At 41.5% G+C, this 21,795-nt stretch overlaps 1 protein-coding gene across 13 annotated transcripts in view; it reads left to right on the top strand.

Moving 5' to 3' along the window:
- KIAA1217 (KIAA1217 ortholog) overlaps positions 1 to 21,795 on the top strand; it is a 622,979-nt gene that overhangs the window by 346,473 nt on the left and 254,711 nt on the right. For 4 of the 13 annotated variants that reach the window (XM_073229086.1, XM_073229097.1, XM_073229080.1 and 1 more), the window contains exons 1-2: positions 1,462 to 1,908; positions 12,677 to 12,960. In XM_073229086.1, coding sequence (XP_073085187.1) covers positions 1,839 to 1,908; positions 12,677 to 12,960 — 354 coding nt within the window. In that variant the 5' untranslated portion in view covers positions 1,462 to 1,838. Of the gene's footprint in view, positions 1 to 1,455; positions 1,909 to 2,000; positions 2,026 to 5,661; positions 5,687 to 12,676; positions 12,961 to 21,795 lie in introns of those variants that run through there. The other 9 variants (XM_073229079.1, XM_073229087.1, XM_073229077.1 and 6 more) reach the window with 9 other exon arrangements.

Genomic DNA, 21,795 nt, shown 5'->3' with positions numbered 1-21,795 from the left:
TCCCTCTCTTTCCCTCCCTCTCCCTACCAACATTTCTGGCATTAATAATTCAAAGACAAATGCATAACAGCTATACAAGGATCAGGGTAATCTGGACCTGGGGGTCTGAATACAGATCCTTCCTTCATGAGCATTTTGTATCTGAGGAAAAACATTCAGGTTAAAACAAGATTCATTTGGCATTTACCTTGGAGCCACCAGTACAGACACTGTCTGAGATGAGTTTCTCCTTAAAGCAAGATTACCAGGTAATTCTGTTGCAAAGTCATGGAGACCTTGAATTATCTGCCCTGTTAACCCAACTGCCTATGTATCATGCTGCCAGTCAGGGATTTAACCTTCTGGAAGATTCACCACATCTTGAAGTTCAAAAAAACTCCTGTTCGTTGAGGGGTCTCTTCTTCCCTTCTCATTTCCTGACAGGCCCATTTTCCATTTCGTCTATATATAACCTTTGTCCTTGAGGGCCTTCTGCATCGTTTTTTGTCCTAATTGGCCAAAATACGTCCCCCACACTGCCAAAACACACAGGTGACTCAAGGTCAGAATCTGGAGGAGAGGCCAGCTATTGTTCTGCATGCATTCTTGATCTAAATTAATCTAAGACCTTTGCCTGAATGGCCTGTAAACTGGGTCAAGGTAAGGTCAACAGGTTAAATATTGTCCTTTATTTCCCCTCAATGATGGGGCGCCTACAGATTAAAAAATCACACTTCCTACACACACTAGAAGTTGTGTCACTTTTAGATAGCTGAAACAGCAAAACTTAAATTTGCCTGGATTATTCTCCCATCCTTTTTTTGTGGACATTGTGCCTCCTATATTCACTTTCTGGGAAATTTGCCAATTTTCAAGGACTGGGTAAAGAACAAAATAAATATTTGTAGATAGTTTAAAAGGGGAATGAATATGTTGGATGTGACTCTGCCCATCCAAAGAAAAGCATTTTTATTACCTTTCAGATATTTTAAAGTAATTAACTTGAGAGATTCAGAAGGTTGGTTTTACTAGTTTGCTTTTTAGATTTGGGATCAAGGGGTGTGTGTGTGTGTGTGTGTGTGTGTGTGTGTGTGTGTGTGTTTAGGGGGAAAGAGGAGGAAGGAGTCAAAGCACAGGCAAAGGAGTACAAGCTCTTTTGTCAAGTCCAGTTTAAAATTGACGGTGTGAAAAGTAAACAACCTGTTTGTGTGTATGGGCATCAGGCTCCAAACACCTAGTGCCAGAAAATGTTTACTGAACAAATTCAGCATATTCTCTTTCTAATCGTTTTTCCTTTTTAAAGGGATTTCACTTAAATCTGAGGACGTTCAGTACTTGGCTGTTTATTGATACGTACATCAGCCAATTTGGGAAGCTCATTCTGTGGCTGATGCTAAAAAGACCAGAGCACTGGCTTCCAGCAGAGGTGTAGGCGAGTGAGAAAAGTTTTCCTTCGGTGGCCGCGGATCCCGGCAGTTTCTAGCGGTGCAAGCAGGCAGGCTGGGTCACCTGTTGGGCCTCCGGGAGCACGCGGCGCTGGGGCCGGCTCGGGGCAGGGCTGCCGGGCGGCTTCAGGCACAACCCCCCTCCTCCGGCCAGGCCGGCGGGGGGCGGCCTGCCGGACGCGGGGACTGAGGCTTGGGAGGAACGGGGGCGAGGGGGGAGAACCCGGCGCTGGAATGCAGTCTTCCCGGGCGAGCGCAACTTTGCACCGCAGTGGAGCATAGTTTGGGGTGGGGTTTCGCAGCGTCCCCTCCTCCCAGCCCCCGGGCCCCCTTCCAGGCGCTTTCTGGGAGCTTTCCGAACTGCGCTCAGAAGTTTAAAGAGCAGAGAGGCGCTTGTGCTTGTAGGCAGGGACAATGGAAGAAAATGAAAGCCAGAAATGTGAGCCGTGCCTTCCTTACTCAGCAGACAGCAGACAGATGCAGGGTAAGTAACAGACTCATTCAAAGATGGAGTTCCAGTAACGCGTGTCCCTCCCCGCTTGCTGCTTCTCCTAACTGGAGACAGGGCACAAGGCAAAGAAAAAACGTATTTCCTGGGGTGGTAAGTTTTCCAAACTGAGTAGAGACCTTTGAGCTCTCGGGTTGGACTATCTCGTGCAGGATATTTTTACGAAGCAAAAAAGGGTGTCACATTTGTAGCTCAGTAAGCAGTCAGTATGTGTTCTCTCTCTAGGCAATGACAAATATATCGCTAAAAGCAGCTTTTAATACTCCCTGCTCTTGCCAGGGAGAAAGGCGCTGTTGCTCTCGGACGGCAGCATTCCCATTCATTGGCCGGGGGATTCCATGCGGCACATTTATGTTGCATGCAAGTGTTAACAGAGTTTTAGAATTAAGTCACAGAGTTTGGGGATGTTTTATTTTAAGATGAGAACAGCAGGGGAGCCCTTGTACATCTGGATGACGGATAGGACGCAGTGAATCTTCTGTGTGTTTTAATTCAAAAGTTCAGAATTGTGAGGCGATTTTGGTACATTTTCTCTGGGCAGTTTCCCTTTAATTGTGTTTGTAATAGACTTGTCTTTTCCGTAGGGAATTTCCAGAAGCTTATGTTGTTCCAAAGAAACTTCACAGTGGGGTTGGGTGGAGAATGGACTTCTGCACCCCCGTGTATGACAGTTGTGGTGCTAGAGCCGGTGTTATAGTATCATATAGGCAGCGTGCGCACAAACCGCACAATCCGGAACCATCCCCACCCACACTACTCCAGGTTCACCCAGGGGCCAGTTAGTAACTAAAGTCGTGCCTGTGGGCTGCAGTTTTCCGCGTGGGAATAGGGATTATGCACAGGGTAAAAGGTGTGTGTGTTTAAAAAAGGCGAAAGGGAAGTAACAAATGACTCATACACATGGAAAATGCAAAACAAAGCAGACAGAAGAAAATGCCATTTCAAGAGAGAGAAACCCCCCAGTGAAACACAGGAAACCTGAAGTTTAGTAAACTCATAGAGAACCCCCGAGTCCAGCCTTCGGGTTCTCAGTCTAGGTGTCTATGTTTGTGCTTCCAAAGTAGAGCACTCCCCTTGAGGGTGCCTGGTTGGTGGGGTCCAGCGGGAGATAAGGCTCCCTCCCCTATCTTCCCCTCTTGTTTGATAGGACAGGATTCTGCAGCAGGAATTCAACCTCTAGGCCTCTGCTGAAATAAATGACTCAGAATCCAGAGGGGCAATGAGAATGGAGCCAATTTAAGAAAGAACCTTCAAACAATCACTGTAATTCAAAGATTCTTCAGAGGCTGAAGATGGTCAGACGGAGGGCATGTGATCACTTTATTCATTCATTCAATGAATATTGAGTATCCATTATGTAATACTCACTGCTTTTTAGCTGCTGGTGATCCATCCAGTAGTTTACAAAGTAGACTAAAAATACTTGTCTTTGTTGAATGTATGTTCTAAGGGCCAAGTGTGGAGGTAAGGGGGTGGTGTGAACAAATACCTAGCACCACAAAGGAACAACTAAAACATACAGCAAATTAGATGACAGGGTTGCCAGACTTAGCAAATAAAAATATGGGATGCCCAATTAAATGTGAATTTCAGATAAACAATAAATCATTTTTAGCATAAGTATATCCCAAATGTTGGATGGGATATGCTTACACTGAAAAAAGTATTCATTGTTTATCTGCAATTCACATTTAGCTGGACATCTATTTTATCTAGCAACTATGTTAGGTGACAGTAGGGCTGTGGGGAAAAATTAGGCTGCAAAAGGGAATAGGGGCTGCAAGGGGTGAAACTGTACATAGGATTATTAGGGTGAACCTCACCAATGTGATATTTGCACAAGCATCTGAAAGAAGCGAGGGAGGCAACAGCACACCCCTAGGAGAAGGATGGGAGGGAAAGAGGTTAAGAGGTGGTAGTCCCAGGCCAGATCACAGAGGGCCCAAGATACGATGGCAAGGAGTGGGCTTTTATTTCAGGGTATGTGGAGGGCTGCTGACAGGTCTGATATTTCTTATAAAAGGGAAATACTGGGAGCTGTACTGGGAATAACCCATGTGGGAGTAAGGGAAGGGCAGGGAGGCCTGTTAGGAAGCCTCCAAAGTAAACGAGGGAAGAAGTGGCACCAGCTTGGACCAGGGGGTAGTAGAAGCAGGTGGTGATAAGACAGATTCCAGATGTATACTGAAGGTAAAGCCAAAAGAATTTGCTAAGGGGTTGGGTGTGGAATATGTGAGGGAAAGAGGAGTCAAAGATGATTTCTGAAATTTTGGTCTGTGCAGCTGGCAGAGCAGAGTTGCCCTTTACTTAAGTGGGAAAGCACTGGAGAGCCTCTGATTATAGGGCATTAGTGGTTGGCACTGGGATGGGGGAGCAGAACATGGTTAGGCCTCAGACTTCCATCAGGCATGGGGTGGAGATACTGACTGCAGTTTCGATATTCATGACTGGAATTAAGGAAATAGGGCTGAGGTCCTGGAGACATCTGCTAAGACTGGGTCTACATGCTGGCTGACAGGTCTCAGAGGGGTGTGCAGGGACATGCCAGCAATTAGAGGTCAGGGAGCTTGGATGGGAGTGGTGGTGCTGGGGAGGTTTTACTGGGAATAAATTCAGGTCCAGTGCCTAAGATCCCATCGCATTCTAGGTGAAAATGATGCTGTAAAGGAGTATGGCTTCATTTCCAATTCCTTGGTTGTCATTGGACCACACAAGGGAAGCCAGCCCTCTGATGCTTGTATCACCATTAATACCCATGGCCATTCCCATTGTTGTATTTGTTTATGTATCTGCTTCAACCAAGTACAACATGGTGTTCCAGGGCAAAGACCACATCTTCTTTGTCCTTAAATTCCCAGCACTTAATAGCACCAGGCATCCTGGAAGGCACTCAATAAATATTTGTTGACCAAAAGGCTAATATTTCCGCTCTAGGGCTTGGAGCTTATCAATCTGCTATACCAAGGGCCCCTTGGGTGATCAAGCAGCTTACTGTCCAAACCAAGACACTCTGGAGAGTGAAAGGGGACACTATAAATAATTCCACTGCTACAACAGTTGCAGCCCAGAACTGTTTTAGCAAACTGAGCATATGGTTGACTCAAGAATAGTTCTAATCAATGGAAGCCTCCCTGGCTGAGTAGGCAAGCTGCTAGGTAAATAACAGTGCAAAGTGTACTGCCAAGTGTGTTGTGCACACTGGGCACTCAGTAACTATTGCTTGGAGTAGAATCTAACTCTTTGAAGGTCCTGGGCTCCTCACAGCGGTCCTGGGGTGGGGCAGGGGATTCCTTAGGGTACCTCTGTCTGCTCACAGCTGCCCTGAGAGGTCTGGTTTGGCCGTGACCCCTAAGCTTTTGAAACCCCAATGCAGGTGACATGTTGTCAGACCACCTGCTTGCCTCCCACACTTTCTGATGCTCTAGCATTTTAAGAAAGTTAGTATTTGCTATTGTGGTAATCATTTTGCAATATAAACTGAATCAAATCAACATGTTGTGCACCTTAAATTTACACAATGTTGTATGTCAATTATATCTCAAAAAAGCTGGAAAATAATAGTATTGGCCACCTCCACAGAGTGCAAGCTTGGGGAAACCCAGATTCAGGTCTTTGCTTTGAAGTCTCCTCTAAAATTGCCCTATCCCTCTGCCCCTTATCCTATTTTATCCTTCAGAATACTTATCATCTTGTGACATTTAAATAGGAACACCTTGGAGATATTGCAGATTTGGTTCCAGTCCACTGCAATAAAGTGAGTCAAATAATTTTTTGGTTTCCCAGTGCATGTAAAAGATATGCTTACAGTATACTGTAGTCTGTTAAGTGTGCAATAGCATTATGTTTAAAAAGACAATGTACATGCCTTAATTAAAAAATACTTCATTGCTCAAAAATGCCAACCATCATCTGAGCTGTCAACCAGTGGTAATCACTGATCACAGATCACTGTAACAAATATAATACTAATGAAAAACTTCGAAACATTGCAAGAATTACCAAAATGTGACATCAAGACACAAAGTGAGAAAATGTTAATGGAAAAATGGCACTGATAGACTTAACGGTTGCAAACCTTCAGTTTGTAAAAATGCAATCAATATCTGCAAAGTACAGTAAAGCAGAGATCAAGAAAATGAAGTATTCCTGTATTTCGTGTTATTTGTTTGTTGTCTGTGTCCCTAATTATAAGGTGGATCTTCTATGAAGGAAGAGAATTAATCTCTCTTGATCATCACTTCTCTTACGTCTCTAGCTCCTTTCAGCATATGGAGCAGGCACTAATAAATATATATTCTAGTGAATGAATGAGCCAATCAACCAACACTTGAGACAAAAATGCTTTTCTGGGCAGGGGAGGTGCTGTTCCTATTTTATCTAAAATTTGTACCAGAAACCTCCTTTATCACTTATTTAATTTTTTAAGGCTTTGTTTGGAGGAATATACCACGGTCTGATTTCCGCTGTAATTTCTGTGCCCATCTGTATATGGTGATTAGCTTTACGATATTAACAATGGAGCTGGAAAACTGAGGAGCCTGTGGCCCCCCAACAGAATGTGTGATCTGTATCAGTCAGATGGGCAGATTGTCACAACAACCCATAATCTCTGTGGGTTAGCATAAGCAAGGGTAGTTTTTTGAACACAGTGGAATGTAGATCTTCCTGTCTGTGGATCTCCTGGCAGCCCACCTCCAGGCCAACTCTGGGACACAGACTTCTGTCTAGTCATGACACCATTTCCCAAGGCTTCTCCTGCAGCTTTTGCACTCACCTGGCCAAAGTGGAAGAAGAAAGAGCATGCAAAATCATTCAGCAGGCCCAAGGGCCAGGACTGAAGTTCACCCACATCAGTTCTGCCCGCTGCATAGACCAGAATCAGCACAAGTCCCCATCTAGATAAAGGGGACTGGAAAAGGCAGTCTTCCTGTGTGTACAGCAGGAGGATGTTATGGTTTGAATACACAGATAGACAAAATCTTGCTGCGGCCACCACAGGTCCAGGTAGGCTATGCAGCCAGATAAAGCAGCAATTCCGCATGGTGTTCCCACAAGAAAGCATCTCAGCACCATTTAAAAAGCTGGCTCCCAGGTAGAAAGCAGGCAGCTGCAGGTCAGCTGTCCCAGCCAAAGCAACCTGAGCTGTGGCCAAGAGGCCAGCCTCAGCAGCCCCCGATGTCTTCTGCCGGCTGGACAATGTGCAGCCCCATCATCCTCTGCTTGCTTGGCACCTGCTCCAGCCCCACTTTCTACTTTTGCTTCCAGCACATCTACATCTACATCACAGCCAGGACGCCCTTTGAAACTCTGGGAGAATCTCTCTCTTCTTTTGCTTTCTCCCTCCCCATTCTGCTCCAGGGGATTTTGAAGGTGATTGCTCTCTGCTGGAAGCTCCTGTTTTGCTCTTTCCCCTTCTGAATGAGCTGCAGGGGCTGGGAGGGGCAGGAAAGGGGAAACTGGAAGCCTTGTCTTCACTGTAACTTCATTATTTGTTTGACATGGATTCCCAGAATAGCAAACAGCCAGACACACCCCTACTTAAATGTTAGCAGCAAAGTGCATTCCAGACAAGAAATAGAAGTGTATTTCTGTGTTGATGGCTTGAATGATCTGCTCCTGGGGGTGATGAGGAATTGGGACTTTGGTCTCTGACTCCACTGCTGTGGAGTTGGTACTGAATGTGCTTTGCCTGTGCCCCCTTGTTTGTTTCTGCCCCTGCCTAGGTGTTCTCCTCAGCTGAAAGATCACATTCTCCACGAATGACCAGAATGGGAAAGTTGTCGCTTGTCCCTCAGCTGTGGGAGTTGGCAGCTCCCAAGAACTGAGCCTTACTGGGAAGAGGCTTGGTTGACCAGGTTGATTGTTCAGTGGCTTTGTGTGGAAAGTGGTGTGGGGTGGTTGTGGTGCCAGAGAGGGTGGAGCAGGAAGGTACCTGTGGTGGGATCCAGGGGTGGAACAGCAGCTGAAGCAGGAAGGTGAGACCCAAGAGCAAGCTGGCTCCAGGGCCCTTAGACGTGGGCCCAGGGACTGTGTATTCAGCCACTGGTGCATTAGCCACTGCTGCTGTTTGCTGCCTGCCTCCAAATCACATTAAACCTTGTTAAGCAATTGGAGACATTTTAGAAGAATCCATAAGAAAGGAAAAAACAGGAAAGTAACATGAGTTTGATGCGACCTTCCCAGTGCAAAGTGTTAGAATAGAATAGAGCTTAGAGTCAAGGCAGTGCTGCTGCTCAAAGGTGAGTGTTGACGAAAGACGGAACTCCAGTACTCCCCCTGCCGCTCACTCCCTTCCCAATTTATTTCAAAGAAGAAAGTGGAAAACACTCCGCAGTCTCCAAGGGGCTACTGTTCCGGCAGTTGTGACCTCTTTTGAGGCTCCTTGGATGAAACAGAATAGTTCTTGTGAGTCTGAGTAACAAAGCAAGGCAGAATGGAACTTTCTGGTTGGCATTTGAGGCGCCTGAATGTTTAGCTGTAAGGGTTTATGTGGGTATGTGTGTTTTATGCCCATGTGATAAAATCTCCTTCCCAGAAAGTCAGTCCTGCTGATTAATCTAGCTGTCCTGAATACTTTTTTTTTTATTAAGGTGTAATTGATAATACAATCTTATGCTCAGGTTTCACATGAGCAACATTGTGGTTACTACCTTCCCCCCTATTAACAAGTCCCCACCACATTATCCCATTATAGCCCTGTCCACCAGCACAGTAAGATGCTATGGAGTCACTATTTATCTTCTCTGTGCTATATTGCCTTCCCTGTGCCCCTCCTATATTATGTGTGCTAATCATAATGCCCCTTAATCCCCTTATCTCTCCCTTCCCACCCACCCTCCTCAGTCCCTTTCCCTTTGGTAACTGTTAGTCCATATTTGAGTTCTGTGAGTCTGCTGCTGTTTTGTTCCTTCAGTTTTTGCTTTGTGCTTCTGCTCCACAGATGAGTGAAATCATTTGGTATTTGTCTTTCTCCACCTGGCATATTTCACTGAGCATAATACCCTGTAGCTCCATCCATGTTGTTGCAAATAGTAGGATCTATTTTCTTCTTATGGCTGAATAATATTCCATTGTGTATATGTATCACATCTTCTTTATCCATTCATCTACTGATGGACACTTAGTTTGCTTCCATTTCTTGGCTATTGTATTGTGCTATAATAAACATAGGAGTGCATATGTCTTTTTCAATCTGTGATCCTGTTTTCTTAGGGTAAATTCCTAGGAGTGGAATTCCTGGGTCAAATGGTATTTCTATTTTTAGTTTTTTGAGGGACCTCCATACTGCTTTCCACAATGGTTGGACTAATTTACATTCCCATCAGCAGTGTAGGAGGTTTCCCCTTTCTCCACATCCTCGCCAGAATTTGTTGCTGTTTGTCTTTTGGATGTTGGCCATCCTAACTGGTGTAAGATGATGTCTCATTGTGGTTTTAATTTGCATTTCTCTGATGATTAGAGATGTGGAGCATCTTTTCATGCGCCTGTTGGCCATCTGAATTTCTTCTTTGGAGAAGTGTCTGTTCAGATCCTCTGCCCATTTTTTAATTGGGTTATTTGCTTTTTGGTTGTTGAGGTGTGTGACCTCTTTATATATTTTGGATGTCAACCCCTTTTTGAATATGTCATTTATAAATATATTCTCCCATACTGTAGGATGCCTTTTTGTTCTACTGATGGTGTTCTTTGCTGTACAGAAGCTTTTTAGTTTGATATAGTCCCACTTGTTCATTTTTGCTTTTGTTTCCCTTGCCTGAGGAGATATGTTTATGAAAAGTTGCTCATGTTTATACTCAAGAGAATTTTGCCTATGTTTTCTTCTAAGAGTTTTATGGCTTTATGACTTACATTCAGGTCTTTGATCCATTTTGAGTTTACTTTTGTGTATGGAGTTAGACAGTAATCCAGTTTCATTCTCTTACATGTAGCTGTGTAGTTTTTCCAACACCAGCTGTTGAAGAGGCTGTCATATCCCCATTGTATGTCCATGGCTCCTTTATCATATATTAATTGACCATATCTGCTTGGGTGTATATCTGGGCTCTCTATTCTGTTCCATTGATCTATGGGTCTGCTCTTGTGCCAGCACCAAATTGTCTTGATTTCTGTGGCTTTGTAGTAGAGCTTGAAGTTGGGAAGTATAATCCCTCCTGCTTTATTCTTCCTTCTCAGGATTGCTTTGGCTATTCAGGGTCTTTGTGGTTCCATGTGAATTTTAGAACTATTTGCTCTAGTTCATTGAAGAATGCTATCAGTATTTTGATAGGGATTGCATTGAATCTGTAGATTGCTTGAGGCAGGATGTCCATTTTGATAATATTAATTCTTCCTACCCAAGAGTATGGGATGTATCTCCATTTATTACTGTCCTCTTTAATTTCTCTCAAGAGTGTCTTGTAGTTTTCAGAGTATAGGTCTTTCACTTGCTTGGTTATGTTTATTCCTAGGTATTTTATGCTGACTGATGCAATTGTGAATGCAATTGTTTTCTTGATTTCTCTTCCTGCTAGCTCATTGTTAGTGTATAGGATTGCAACAGATTTCTGTGTATTAATTTTGTATCCCGCAACTTTGCTGAATTCAGATATTAGTTCTAGTAGTTTTGGAGTGGATTCTTTAGGGTCTTTTTATGTACAATATCATGTCATCTACAAACAGTGACAGTTTAACTTCTTCCTTACCAATCTGGATCTGAATACTTTTTTAAATGAATTATTTTAATGATGTCAAAAAGTAAAAGTAATATTAAAAATCCATTTAAAAGTCAGTAGTGTTATATTAAGCATACAATAGTCTTGGCTAATACAAAACTCATGTGCATAGAAAAGGTTAAGCTAATGCTCTTCAGACTACACTCATAATTACCATCCTGGGACATGGCATTATCTGCATCTAGCTTTATTCACTAGATCTGTTATTTCTGTATTATTAAAGAAGAGAACACATAAAAAGGTAGCTTTCACATGAGTCTATGTAATGAGATGTTAACCTAAGTAAATAAAATTACAGTTAATCTCTCAATTATCTCAATGTTATGAGATATAGCTCCATCTTCTTCCCCTTCTAAACTTATTGCTAAAACTAATGAAAAGTAGAGGAATTAACTAACTTGACTATTTTTTTCTCTCTTTCCTCATTGATGCCTGATGGTGATGCTATAATTAGTAATGTAATGAAAAGTGAAGGATATATAGGAAGAATTATTCCCAGAACACTATTCTAGGGATGGAAGACTGGAATAGTAAAATCAGCCTGAGGTTTAAGTGTTTTCCATGCTGAAGTAAAGGATGTCTTATCTAGTGTTCTACACGTGGACATTTTCTAGGCAAAAAGGAGGGAAAGAACGTCAGTGGCACTGCATTTAGAGGAGTTACTTAATGCATAAGCTCTGGACCTGTTGATTTACATCACTGGTGTGAGGGTTTGGTTCTTGTGATTAAGAACCAGATTGGAGTTATCTGAGACTTAAATACAGAACTCTCAGCTTTTGGATCTATTTTTCTGTACATAACTTTTAATAATAAATAATTAGCAAGTAAGCTCTTATATTGGAAACTTAATTTAAAAAGTAATTTATAATAGATTTAAAGGATTTATAGCTAGAGGACTCTTTGTGTGTTTAATGCCAGCCCAACCATCCTTATTTTGTTAATGAAGATCATGGGCCTGAGAGAGGTCAGAATGTTGGTTCTAAGTCCAGGGTTAAGGCAGGACTCCTGAGTCCCAGTTCAGTGCTTCCCCAGGTGCTCAGTGCACAAGGGCGCCTGGTTCTGCCTGCATCTGTAATGCTGAATAAGAACTGCTCCCCATGAAGAAAATCCATTGAGCTCTTGAATTGTTTCTGAATGTTCACTATTTTCTCTTCCTATTCTGGTTTTTAAAAAAGTAACCCCCTTTTGTCAGTTAACACGAGTATTCAAACCTAGCACGCCACTTGCCAGCCATTGAGAATGAATGGAGAGTCCCCACCTATGCCGCACACCCAGTGTTGTCCTTGTCTGCTTCTGTTGCTTGCTTCCAACTAGAAATCAACTTGTCCCCTAAAGGCCAAGTCAGAGGACAAGTGCCGAGGTCAAGACCTTCAGAACATGCCATATCTCTTACCTGTTCGTTGTGTATCTTAGATAAATTCCATTCAAGTAAAATGTGTCTGAGCTTTTACATTATATGCCCTCCTTTATTGCCTCTAATACTATTCTAATGCTTGCTTGGTTTATGCGTATGGGAGGAAATAGAATTTCCAAGTGGTTCACATGTCAGTGATTATAGCAGCTATTTTTGGTCTTGGCAATGAAACATGTTTCAGAAACCACCTTTAGATTAAAAAAATATAAAAATCCTGTTAACCAGGATGAAACTGTAGCTGCAAGAAATAATCTGAACCACTAGAGTAAACTTTGTAATAATTTTCAATAATTGAATAATCTTTTATAATTTTATAATTACAGATGAAAATATGGGGTAGCACAGTTGCCTGTGGACTAGTCTGACCAAGTGTTCCTCTTTTTGAATAACCTCAGGGAGAGTCAGAAATAGCTGAGTTTTTGCTGCAACCTCTTTTATTTCTAAAATGTGATTTTTCAGACTTTGATTGTTGATGTTTTTCTTCCCCTCTTCTTGCCTCAAAAAAATAATGTGCCAAGTTATAGTCATACATTAACAGCTGCCACAGACCCTCTTGGTGTCTGTCAGTGAGACTCTAGTGTAAAGTCATTAGTTGTAAAGTATATTTTTTGTCTTTCAGAACAAGGGAAAAGCAATCTGCATGTAACGTCATCAGAAGATGCAGAATGTCGCAGAACCAAGGAGCGCCTTTCTAATGGGAGCAGTCGTGGTTCCATGTCCAAGTCTTCCCGCAGCATCCCAAGGAGACACACCCTAGGTGGGCCCCGAAGTTCCAAAGAAATACTGGGAATGCAAACATCTGAGATGGACAGGAAGAGAGAAGCTTTCCTAGAACATCTGAAGCAGAAGTACCCACATCATGCCACAGCCATCATGGGCCACCAAGAGAGGCTGAGAGACCAGGTATGAACCTGTTGCAGTTTCATTTTGCAAAGCTCACTCTTTAATGAACTTGACGGGAAGCAAAGTGACTGGCAATGTAAAGTCGTAGTGTTTACTACTGAGTTGTTCCAGATCTCTTCTGAGGCCTCGAAAGAAGATGCAGTCTGTTGAAAAGGTTTGACCTGAATGCTCAGCCTTCTTTATCAGCACACCAGAGATGAGAGACCCAGAGTGTGCACAGTTCCCCAAAAGAGTGTCCCCATGTTCAACCACAAATACATCTCAAGTGCAAACAATGATGGGGTATTACTTGGCTGAGCAGAGCATGGGACCACCACTGTGCACCCAGCTAGCACGGAATCTCGAGCACAGTGAATGGGTGGATGAGTGAATGAATGAAAATACATTTTCAGGGGCAAAGTCTTATACAGAGGGGTAGGCTTGTGATGAACCCCTTTTCCTTAAGAGGCTGACGTGAGGGTTTTGCTTTTGTAATTTTTTATTATTATTATTCACTGGTGTTTACCTTTTGCATGCTTGCCTTTCTGCTGACTTTAGCTATCTATTTTCTCAATGCTACCTGGACAGCCACACAGATAGCACCCAAACGTGGTTTGGGATGTTTTTGCTCCTTGGCTGTGTGTGACTTCTTGTTCGCAGACAGCACAGGCCCAGGGTCATGGATATGGGAGGCCTCCTTGGCATACCTCACAGGTGTGATACCAGATTGACCTCTGAGGATGGAAAGTACAGTAAAAGAAGCAGGGCACCCTTAGTAGCTTGCATGGCTGGGGAGGTGGGCATGAGGGGAAGCAAAGTGACTGGCCGTTTCTCATTTCACACTCCAGGCAGAGAGGCAAGTTCAGTGTTTTGAGTGTGTTATCCTGCCAGTTAGTTACAAAAGTAATGTCTAACTAACTCAGCTTTTGATCATGTATGGAAAAGGATATTGGCATTGGCCTGAATAATTTAAATCTAAACTTTACCCTTAGTCTTCTTTTATTCCTGAAATGCAATATTTTCTCTTATGAAAAACTTTATCAGAGTGCCTAAAAATGTGAAATGTGCTTTTTGGACTGTATGTTTACTTTTTCCACAGCTTTATTGAGATATAATTGACATGTAACAAAAATACCACATTTTTCTATTGCTAATAGGGTCACTATCCACTTACATAATAGAATATGTACCTCTCCCTGTATCATTTCTTATGGGGTACCATACTTTATCTAAAGTGGTTCAGACTGAGTAAACTCAACCTTAAAGAATAGTTGCAATTACACCATTTGCTAAGGGAAAGTTGGTATTTGAATCCAGTTGATTCTGAGCTCAGAATCCTTATTTTTTCTGCTATTCTATAAGTTGGCAATCATCGTTTATAGAGCACATAGTAGTCTTTTTGGAGAGAAACAAATTTTCCTTCCACCCTTCTAGTTCATTAGGTGGTCTAATGATTAAATTGATGTAAGACAGGTTAACAGGAGAAAAAAGTTTAATAGCCATATACCTCCTCCTGTATACATGGGAGAGACCCAAGAAAACTTAGTAACTCCCTGAAATAGCCCAAGACATTGCCTTCAATACCATGTTCAGCAAAAGACAAAAGAAAACGGTTGTGTTGGAAAGGTTACCAGGGAAAACACAGTAAATAGGGGTAAGGTTGTTATGACCTAAAATAATTTAGAGGGGAGGCCTGGCCCAGGAAGACAACTGTTACCAGAGATAACTTTTTTTTTTTTTTTTTTTGAGAGGGCATCTCTCATATTTATTGATCAAATGGTTGTTAACAACAATAAAATTCAGTATAGGGGGGTCAACGCTCAATGTACAATCATTAATCCATCTCAAGCCTAATTCTCGTCAGTCTCCAATCTTCTGAAGCATAACGAACAAGTTCTTACATGGTGAACGAATTCTTACATAGTGAATAAATTCTTACATGGTGAACAGTACAAGGGCAGTCATCACAGAAACTTTCGGTTTTGATCATGCAATATGACCTATAAACAATCAGGTCAAATATGAATATTCGTTTGATTTTTGTACTTGATCTATATGTTGATCCCCCATTTCTCCTACTATTATTATTATTTTTATTTTTAATAAAATGCTGAAGTGGTAGGTAGATGCAAGATAAAGGTAGAAAACATAGTTTAGTGCTGTAAGAAGGCAAATGTAGATGATCAGATGATCAGGTGTGTGCCTATGGACTAAGTATTAATCCAGGCTAGACAAGGGCATCAAGACATCCACGGATGCAGAAGATTTCTCTCAAAGCAGGGGGGGTGAGGTTCTGAGCCTCACCTCTGTTGATCCCCAAATTCTCACCTGATGGCCCCCCTGCGACTGTGCCTGTCTTAGGTTGTTCCTCCCTTGAGGAATCTTACCCGTCTCTGGCTAACCAGTCAACCAGAGATAACTTTTTATCTGAAAAACTTGTCCACATGGCAGGGCAAACATCTAATTGCCAAACGTCTTTTCTTATTGTCCTTGAATCATCTTCTCCTCTGAAGTCTCTATCCCATTAGCTCAGGATGGCATCTCAGCTCAATTGCTTGACTTGTCCTTGGGTCTCATATTTTTACAGGGCTTCTGTACATGTATAATTAAACTTGTTTTTCTCTCGATCATCTATCTTACATCAGTTTATCAGCCAAAGAACCTAGAAGAAGAGAAGAAAAGTCTTTCTCTGCCAAAAGTCTATACATGGGGCATAAGGGACATAGTGAGTGAGTGTGTGTGACTATGGGAACATGGGGTCAGGGTGAAGGAGGTTAGAAAATGAATTATGTGTTGAGTAAAGGGAGACTATATTTTTCAATGTTAAAACTCATTTGTTTTGCGGGGAAATATGGACATTAGTGTCAAAAATGGTATATTTTCTATGTTGAAAATATTTCAGGTATTATCATTGCTATTATTATTTGTGATGTCACGATTATTGCTGCTACTGTGACCATGGTGGCTTTGGCTAACACTCTTACTTGGGGATGTGAAATATAACCTGAAGGTTGTAAAGGCTGCCTGGTGTCAAGTGACAGGGAATGATGAATGTGGCTTAGTGGCCTTGAGCTCCAGTTTCCTGTCATATAAATCCCTGCCGTAGCTGTAGTTTGGCCATGGCTGGTCAGCTGTCCCTTCACAGGATAATTTGGATGGGTTTTTGTGTATTCCAAGGCTTGCCATCCAACAGGGGAAAGAGTTTGATGCATGGACCTGTGTATTTATTTTTCATCCCATTGCTGTGTTGCAAATGGGCCCTAATGGGCATTGTAAACATCAGAGACAAGTTTAGGCAGTGGTTTAGGAAATTCCTACGGACAGCCTTCATCTGCTGTCTTTTCCCTTCCTTTTCTCCTACCTCCCATTTCCTCTTTTGATCCTTTTCTCCATGGCACCGTTTGTTCCTCCCTGACTTTCTGACAATGGATTACTGCAGGCTTCCTTTGCAGGAAGATCACATGACCAGCCATAAGAAAGAAATCAAGTAACTCAAGTCTGATGCACTTCTGCAGATATCGCTGTTCTAGAAACCATATACTCTTCTGGTGGCTGTTTCCCTGGCTGCCTCCTAGAGAAGTAGCTTTTGTGAGAAGAGTTCCAGTGAGGGAGATTATGAATCAGGTGTTGAAAATGCTATGTCCGGTACCTTATGTGAAATATCTTTGTACTAAGGGAACCTAGGTTCTAATTCCTTGGCGTTAAATTAGAATTAGAGCGTATCTTATGTTTTGAAATCTGCATTCAAGCACTGGAAGAGTCAGATTTGAAAACTTGTATTTGTGTGTGAAAATAAGTCAATCAAGAATTTTCTTCGGTCTAAATTATTGAAAAGGAAAAGAGGTTTCCTTAACTCCCTTCTGCTACTATCTTAAAAAATGCGGATGGCCATTATTGCAGCATAATGCTTATCTGCATAGTAGTATCTGCCACCCCATTGTCAAGGCATAATTGTTTTATGTTTCTGAAACTTGTATTTTTCCTTTGTTAAAAGCTTAACATTGGATTTCGGTCACTTACTTATTCATGCCATACATATTTATTTGGCACCTACCATGGTAAAGGCATTGTGACAGATAAATGAATGAGGTATAACCCTGCCTTCAAGTCAGTAGAAGAAATAAGGCATTTCATGCACAGAGACTAAACCTTGAAGATCCAGCTTGTCACTCCTGAGCTGGTCATAATATCTTGCAAATACCTGTGTTGTAGCTTCTAATCATGCCTTTATTGTACTTTTCTGTGTTTCTTTCTTACAATTTTGGAGGGCAAGACCTTGTCTTAATAATCTTTGTAAACTTAGCATTTAAGGAAATACATGACCTAAATGAAGTATGGTCCATTTTTATTGAATGAATAAATGAGCCAGTATTTCTAATCCAATAGGAATGCGATAGGTAGCATTTTGAGTGTTACAGATAGAGGGCATGGGGGAATCCAATAATTAAGAGATTGACTGCAATTTGAGTAGTCAGAGAGATTGATGCTCAGAAGCTAAGAAAGGCTAAAATAATTTCCCATAAGTCAAGTAGCCAGCATTTGAATCAAGGTCAGAATTTCCAAAGTCTGTGGTCTTCCCATTCATTATTGACTTCAGTGTTTGCTTCTTCCATGTTTAATTTTTCTGAAGTTTAGGTAACAAATTATGTAGATCACAGTGTGTCAGGCAATAGAGATGTTCCATTGCCATTTATTTAAAAAGTTAAATTTTATTCAATTCCAGAAACATATGAGAAAACCATAGAAAATAAGATCCTGTCTATATTTTACTTTGAAAGAAAGTAACTTTTTTGAAGTAGCTGAGTTTAGAAAGGCTGGTAGTTGAGCAGTCTCTCAGTCGTGGGTGCTGTATAACCACACAATCTGGAAATGCTCTTCACTAATAAAGAAACAGATACCCCAAAGGTTTCGCACCTGCGAAAGTCAGCTTTTCACTCCTCATCCTGGAACACCTTCTGAAAATGTTTTCAATCTTTATTTCTAGTTACCCACGGACTTTCTCTTTAGCTAACTCAGTATATAGTCCTTGCTTTGGGGTTAACAATTGTATCTTTACGTATAATGTGGTCAAACCTTAAGAGGCAAGAGTAATACACTTTAGCTTAAAAGTCTGGTGTATTCTTCCATTCAATATAAAGAGTAAAAGAGATAGAAAAGTGTGTTTTTCCTTTGACATGAACACTGTGGAGGGCTAAAATAAGGAGATAAGAACAGGAACAAAAAGACTACCTGCAGTGGGGTCAGTCAGGCCAAGAAGCCTTTTGACCCACTTCTTCCCTCAGGCCAGCTGTGCCTGGTCTGGATGCCCCTCAGGCCTCCCTGGTGTGCCCTTATCAACCAGCCTCTCCTTTGTGTTTGCGTGGAAATAGCACTAGGGCTGTTTTCTCAGTGCCTGGTTAGTTTGTCACCACTTATCATTGTCTGCTATAATCTATATATCCCTCGCCGAAATGCAACTATGCTCTCAATTGTGAAAATGAAAATAAGGAAATTATCTGTTGGTCTATTTATTCATATGCATCCCAAGTTCTAGTTCCTTCTACTCTTTTTTTTTTTTTAAACAACCTCTAAAGAACTTTATTCATTGAGGAAGAGTTGTTTTATGGAATCTGGAACTGGAGGGTTTGGTCCCAACTCAACATTATCCATTCCTTTGACTGACATCTCCTTTTCAGAAGGTGTGTACTTGATTTTTGTCAAGAATCATGGAAAATTACAGTTAAAGACAGGACAAGAAAAGTCTTAACTGCATTTAAATCAGAAAAGCATATCTTCAGAAGCAAACAGTCAAGCAAACACTACAAGTTGGTAGAATAAAGGCATTCTTCCTCCTGTTCCCATGGAACTCACTGAAAACAATTAAGGGTATTAACAATAGAAAGAGGGAAAATTGGAACTCATGGAATGGCTTTGGGAGACTAGGGGATGCCTTTGTGTTTGGTATAAACAGAATGTGGAGTAGAAAGAGAGGAGGAAAGTATGGTACCAACAATTTGTACTATCTCAACCTCACTTTCAATAAACAAAGCTCTGGGGATGGAAAGCAGGGTTCAGAACAGAGAGGAAGCAGTATTATCAGATCACAGCACATCCAGGCACAGAAAGCCTGTGACTTAAAGGGCTTTGCTGCTCCTCACAGACATTGAATGTCACAAACTAAACAGTGAGGGTGACATACTTTTAGGACAAAGCAAGTAACATATTTTTGGGGATACGATGTTTGATGTCACAAACCAGAGACAAGAGTTTGCCTCTGCTGGGGCCTCTGCTGATGCCGCCCTTCTGCAGGCTAGTTTTCAGCAGCTAGCTGCCCCATTCAAATGTGAATTACAATAAAAAAGGAGCCAATTAGGAAAAAAGAAAGACAGAAAGGAGCCAACAAGAGATGTGTACCTTAAAACGGATGTTAAGCAGTATAGTATTGGTTATGCTGCCTAACAAATAACCCCCAACTTTTTTGTGGTATGACACAAAAATATTTCATTTCTCTCTCTCTCTCTCTTTCTCTCTCTCTCTCTCACACACACACACACACACACACACAGACACTCAAAGTCTCTTATTTGGACAACTCTCCAGAGAAGCTGTCCTTGCAGTGACTTGGTGATTCAGGCTACTTCCATCATGTGACAATGCCATCTTAACACATGCATTCCAAGTCTCCATGAGTGACAGAGAGAGTGAATGGTTTTGTACAGGCCCTTAAATACATTGGTTCAGAAGGGGCATATATCACTTCACTTCACTGTAGCATCTTAGTTCTAGCACCTACAGGGATGTTTGGTTAATCCACATTTTGTCTGCGGAGTCTAGTTTAAGATGGAAATTTCTCCATTTTCTTATATCAGCTTTCCCAAATGTAATGAGTGAATTCATCAACTTCGTTATATATAGCACTCTATATCAGTCTGTACAATAGCATCAATCACATTTATATGTAAAATAAACATTATTAACATATAGTTACACCTATATGTAATGGTATCTCTTTGACTTACTTTTGATGAATTTCACTGTGTTGTAGCAGAACTTCAGACAGTCATACTGGTTTACTTGTGCTGCAGATCTCAGGTATCAGTTTATATCTTGTGGAAGAGAAGCAGTCCTTCTCTTATGTATGAAAACCTCCAAATTAATCAGATTTTTGTCCAACACCTTTGTCTTAACTTTGATCAACCCGTATACATGAAAATCCTTGACATTCCAGAATGTGCGTCTATATATTCATGGATATATACATCAGTGAAGCCAGGAGAGTGAGACTAATTGGAACTAAAGATATGCCAAGACCAAAGACTGTTCACTTAGGGGAGGCCTTAGGCCTCCACTTTCATGTTGTGAAGTGCTATCTATGACATGGTGAGGGTGTGGGTAAAAAGCTAACATAGAAAGGGTAGGCTTTTTAAAATTATGTGTTTTGTAAATGAATACAAAAATAAAAAAGTTGTAAATTACATTAAAGGAAATAGACCCAGCTAAGAATTTCCTCTTTCCAGCTCTTAATCTAATCCAAAGGGGGACTTGATGGGAAAATTGCCATGAAGAGTAGAAGAAACTGTGAAGCTGTTGGAGCTAACGATAGGCCAATTTCTTACCTAAGCCTGAAGGGAAAAGGGAACAACTTCTTTGTACTTAAGGAATCTCATACACTGTATGTGGGGCAGATAATGACACCAAGCCATCATAGGAAGAGGGAAGAAGTACCCTCGCACAGACATGTGAACGTGGAGAATGTTAGGCCAATGGTCAGCATTTCTTTAGCAGTATTTTGTCAACTACTAGTGACAGTGGTAGAAAAAGGGGAAAGACCACAAGGAGGACCTGTTATTGGCATCAGCTGAAGTTGTAGCACTAGCGCTCTTTGCGCATTAGTATAGTCCATCCTCCCACCGACCCTGTGGGGCAGGCACTATTATTAACTCTCCTCAACAGAATCGGAAACCGAGGTACAGAGCAGTGAAATCTTGCCTAGGGTGACACAGCAAGTATGTGGTAGCACCAAGATTTAAATCCTGGTACCTGGATTTGCTCATTCCTCCAGAGTGCACTCTCTTTTGTTGGGTGGGCAGAACTGAATGATCCTCTAAAATGTTAAGAAAATGGAGAAGGAATAGAATGGGAGGCCAGTTTGCCCAGTGTCAGTAAGTATGAAATTTAGTGGTGACCCTAGAAAGGCTGAAATGCTAGTCTCCTGACTAGATTGGCTTTTAATAGTTCTGGGAAGAAAAGGAATTTGGCACCAAAAAAGCAGTGTCATAAATAGTGATGAGTGTCTAAGAAAAGTAAAAGTTGAGAAAATGTTGCGAGAGCAACACCTCCAAATGAAGGGTCCATGGTGTCATCACAAAACTACAAGGTGTCTTCAAAGAGTTTACATTAGTGTATATGAGTATGTGTTTAAGGAAATCCTCGAGAGCCGTGAATAAAGAAGATGATAGAATTGAAAGAATCAGTAGAAAAAAATTCTTGTCTTCAGAAACTCCAAATAGTCTTGGATATATCGAAGGGAAATCAGAATGTGATCAGAAACAATAGTCATCTAAATTTGGGTGTGATGAAAAATGGTAGGAAAAAAATAAACTGCAAGAGCAGTCTAATATTTACCAGAGGATGCTACTCAAGTTGCCTGGAACTATTTCCCAGAGGACTAGTATTTTGAATTGTGACTTAAACAGTGGGGAGGAGCATTTCAGATCATTTGAAATATTACATAGTAGGACATCTTATGAGGGGACTCAGTGGGCGACAAGACTAGATTCAAGGTATTACAATTTTACTTGACATTAATCATACAGGATACAGGAAAAGAGAAAAAGAATCCTACACAGGGATCATTCATAACACATGGCTTTTGAT

The sequence above is a fragment of the Manis javanica genome, chromosome 2 (assembly GCF_040802235.1).
Source record: "Manis javanica isolate MJ-LG chromosome 2, MJ_LKY, whole genome shotgun sequence".
Taxonomy (NCBI): Eukaryota; Metazoa; Chordata; class Mammalia; order Pholidota; family Manidae; genus Manis; species Manis javanica.
The sequence above is the reverse complement of the archived record's forward strand: the minus strand, read 5'-3'. Positions and strand labels throughout refer to the sequence as shown.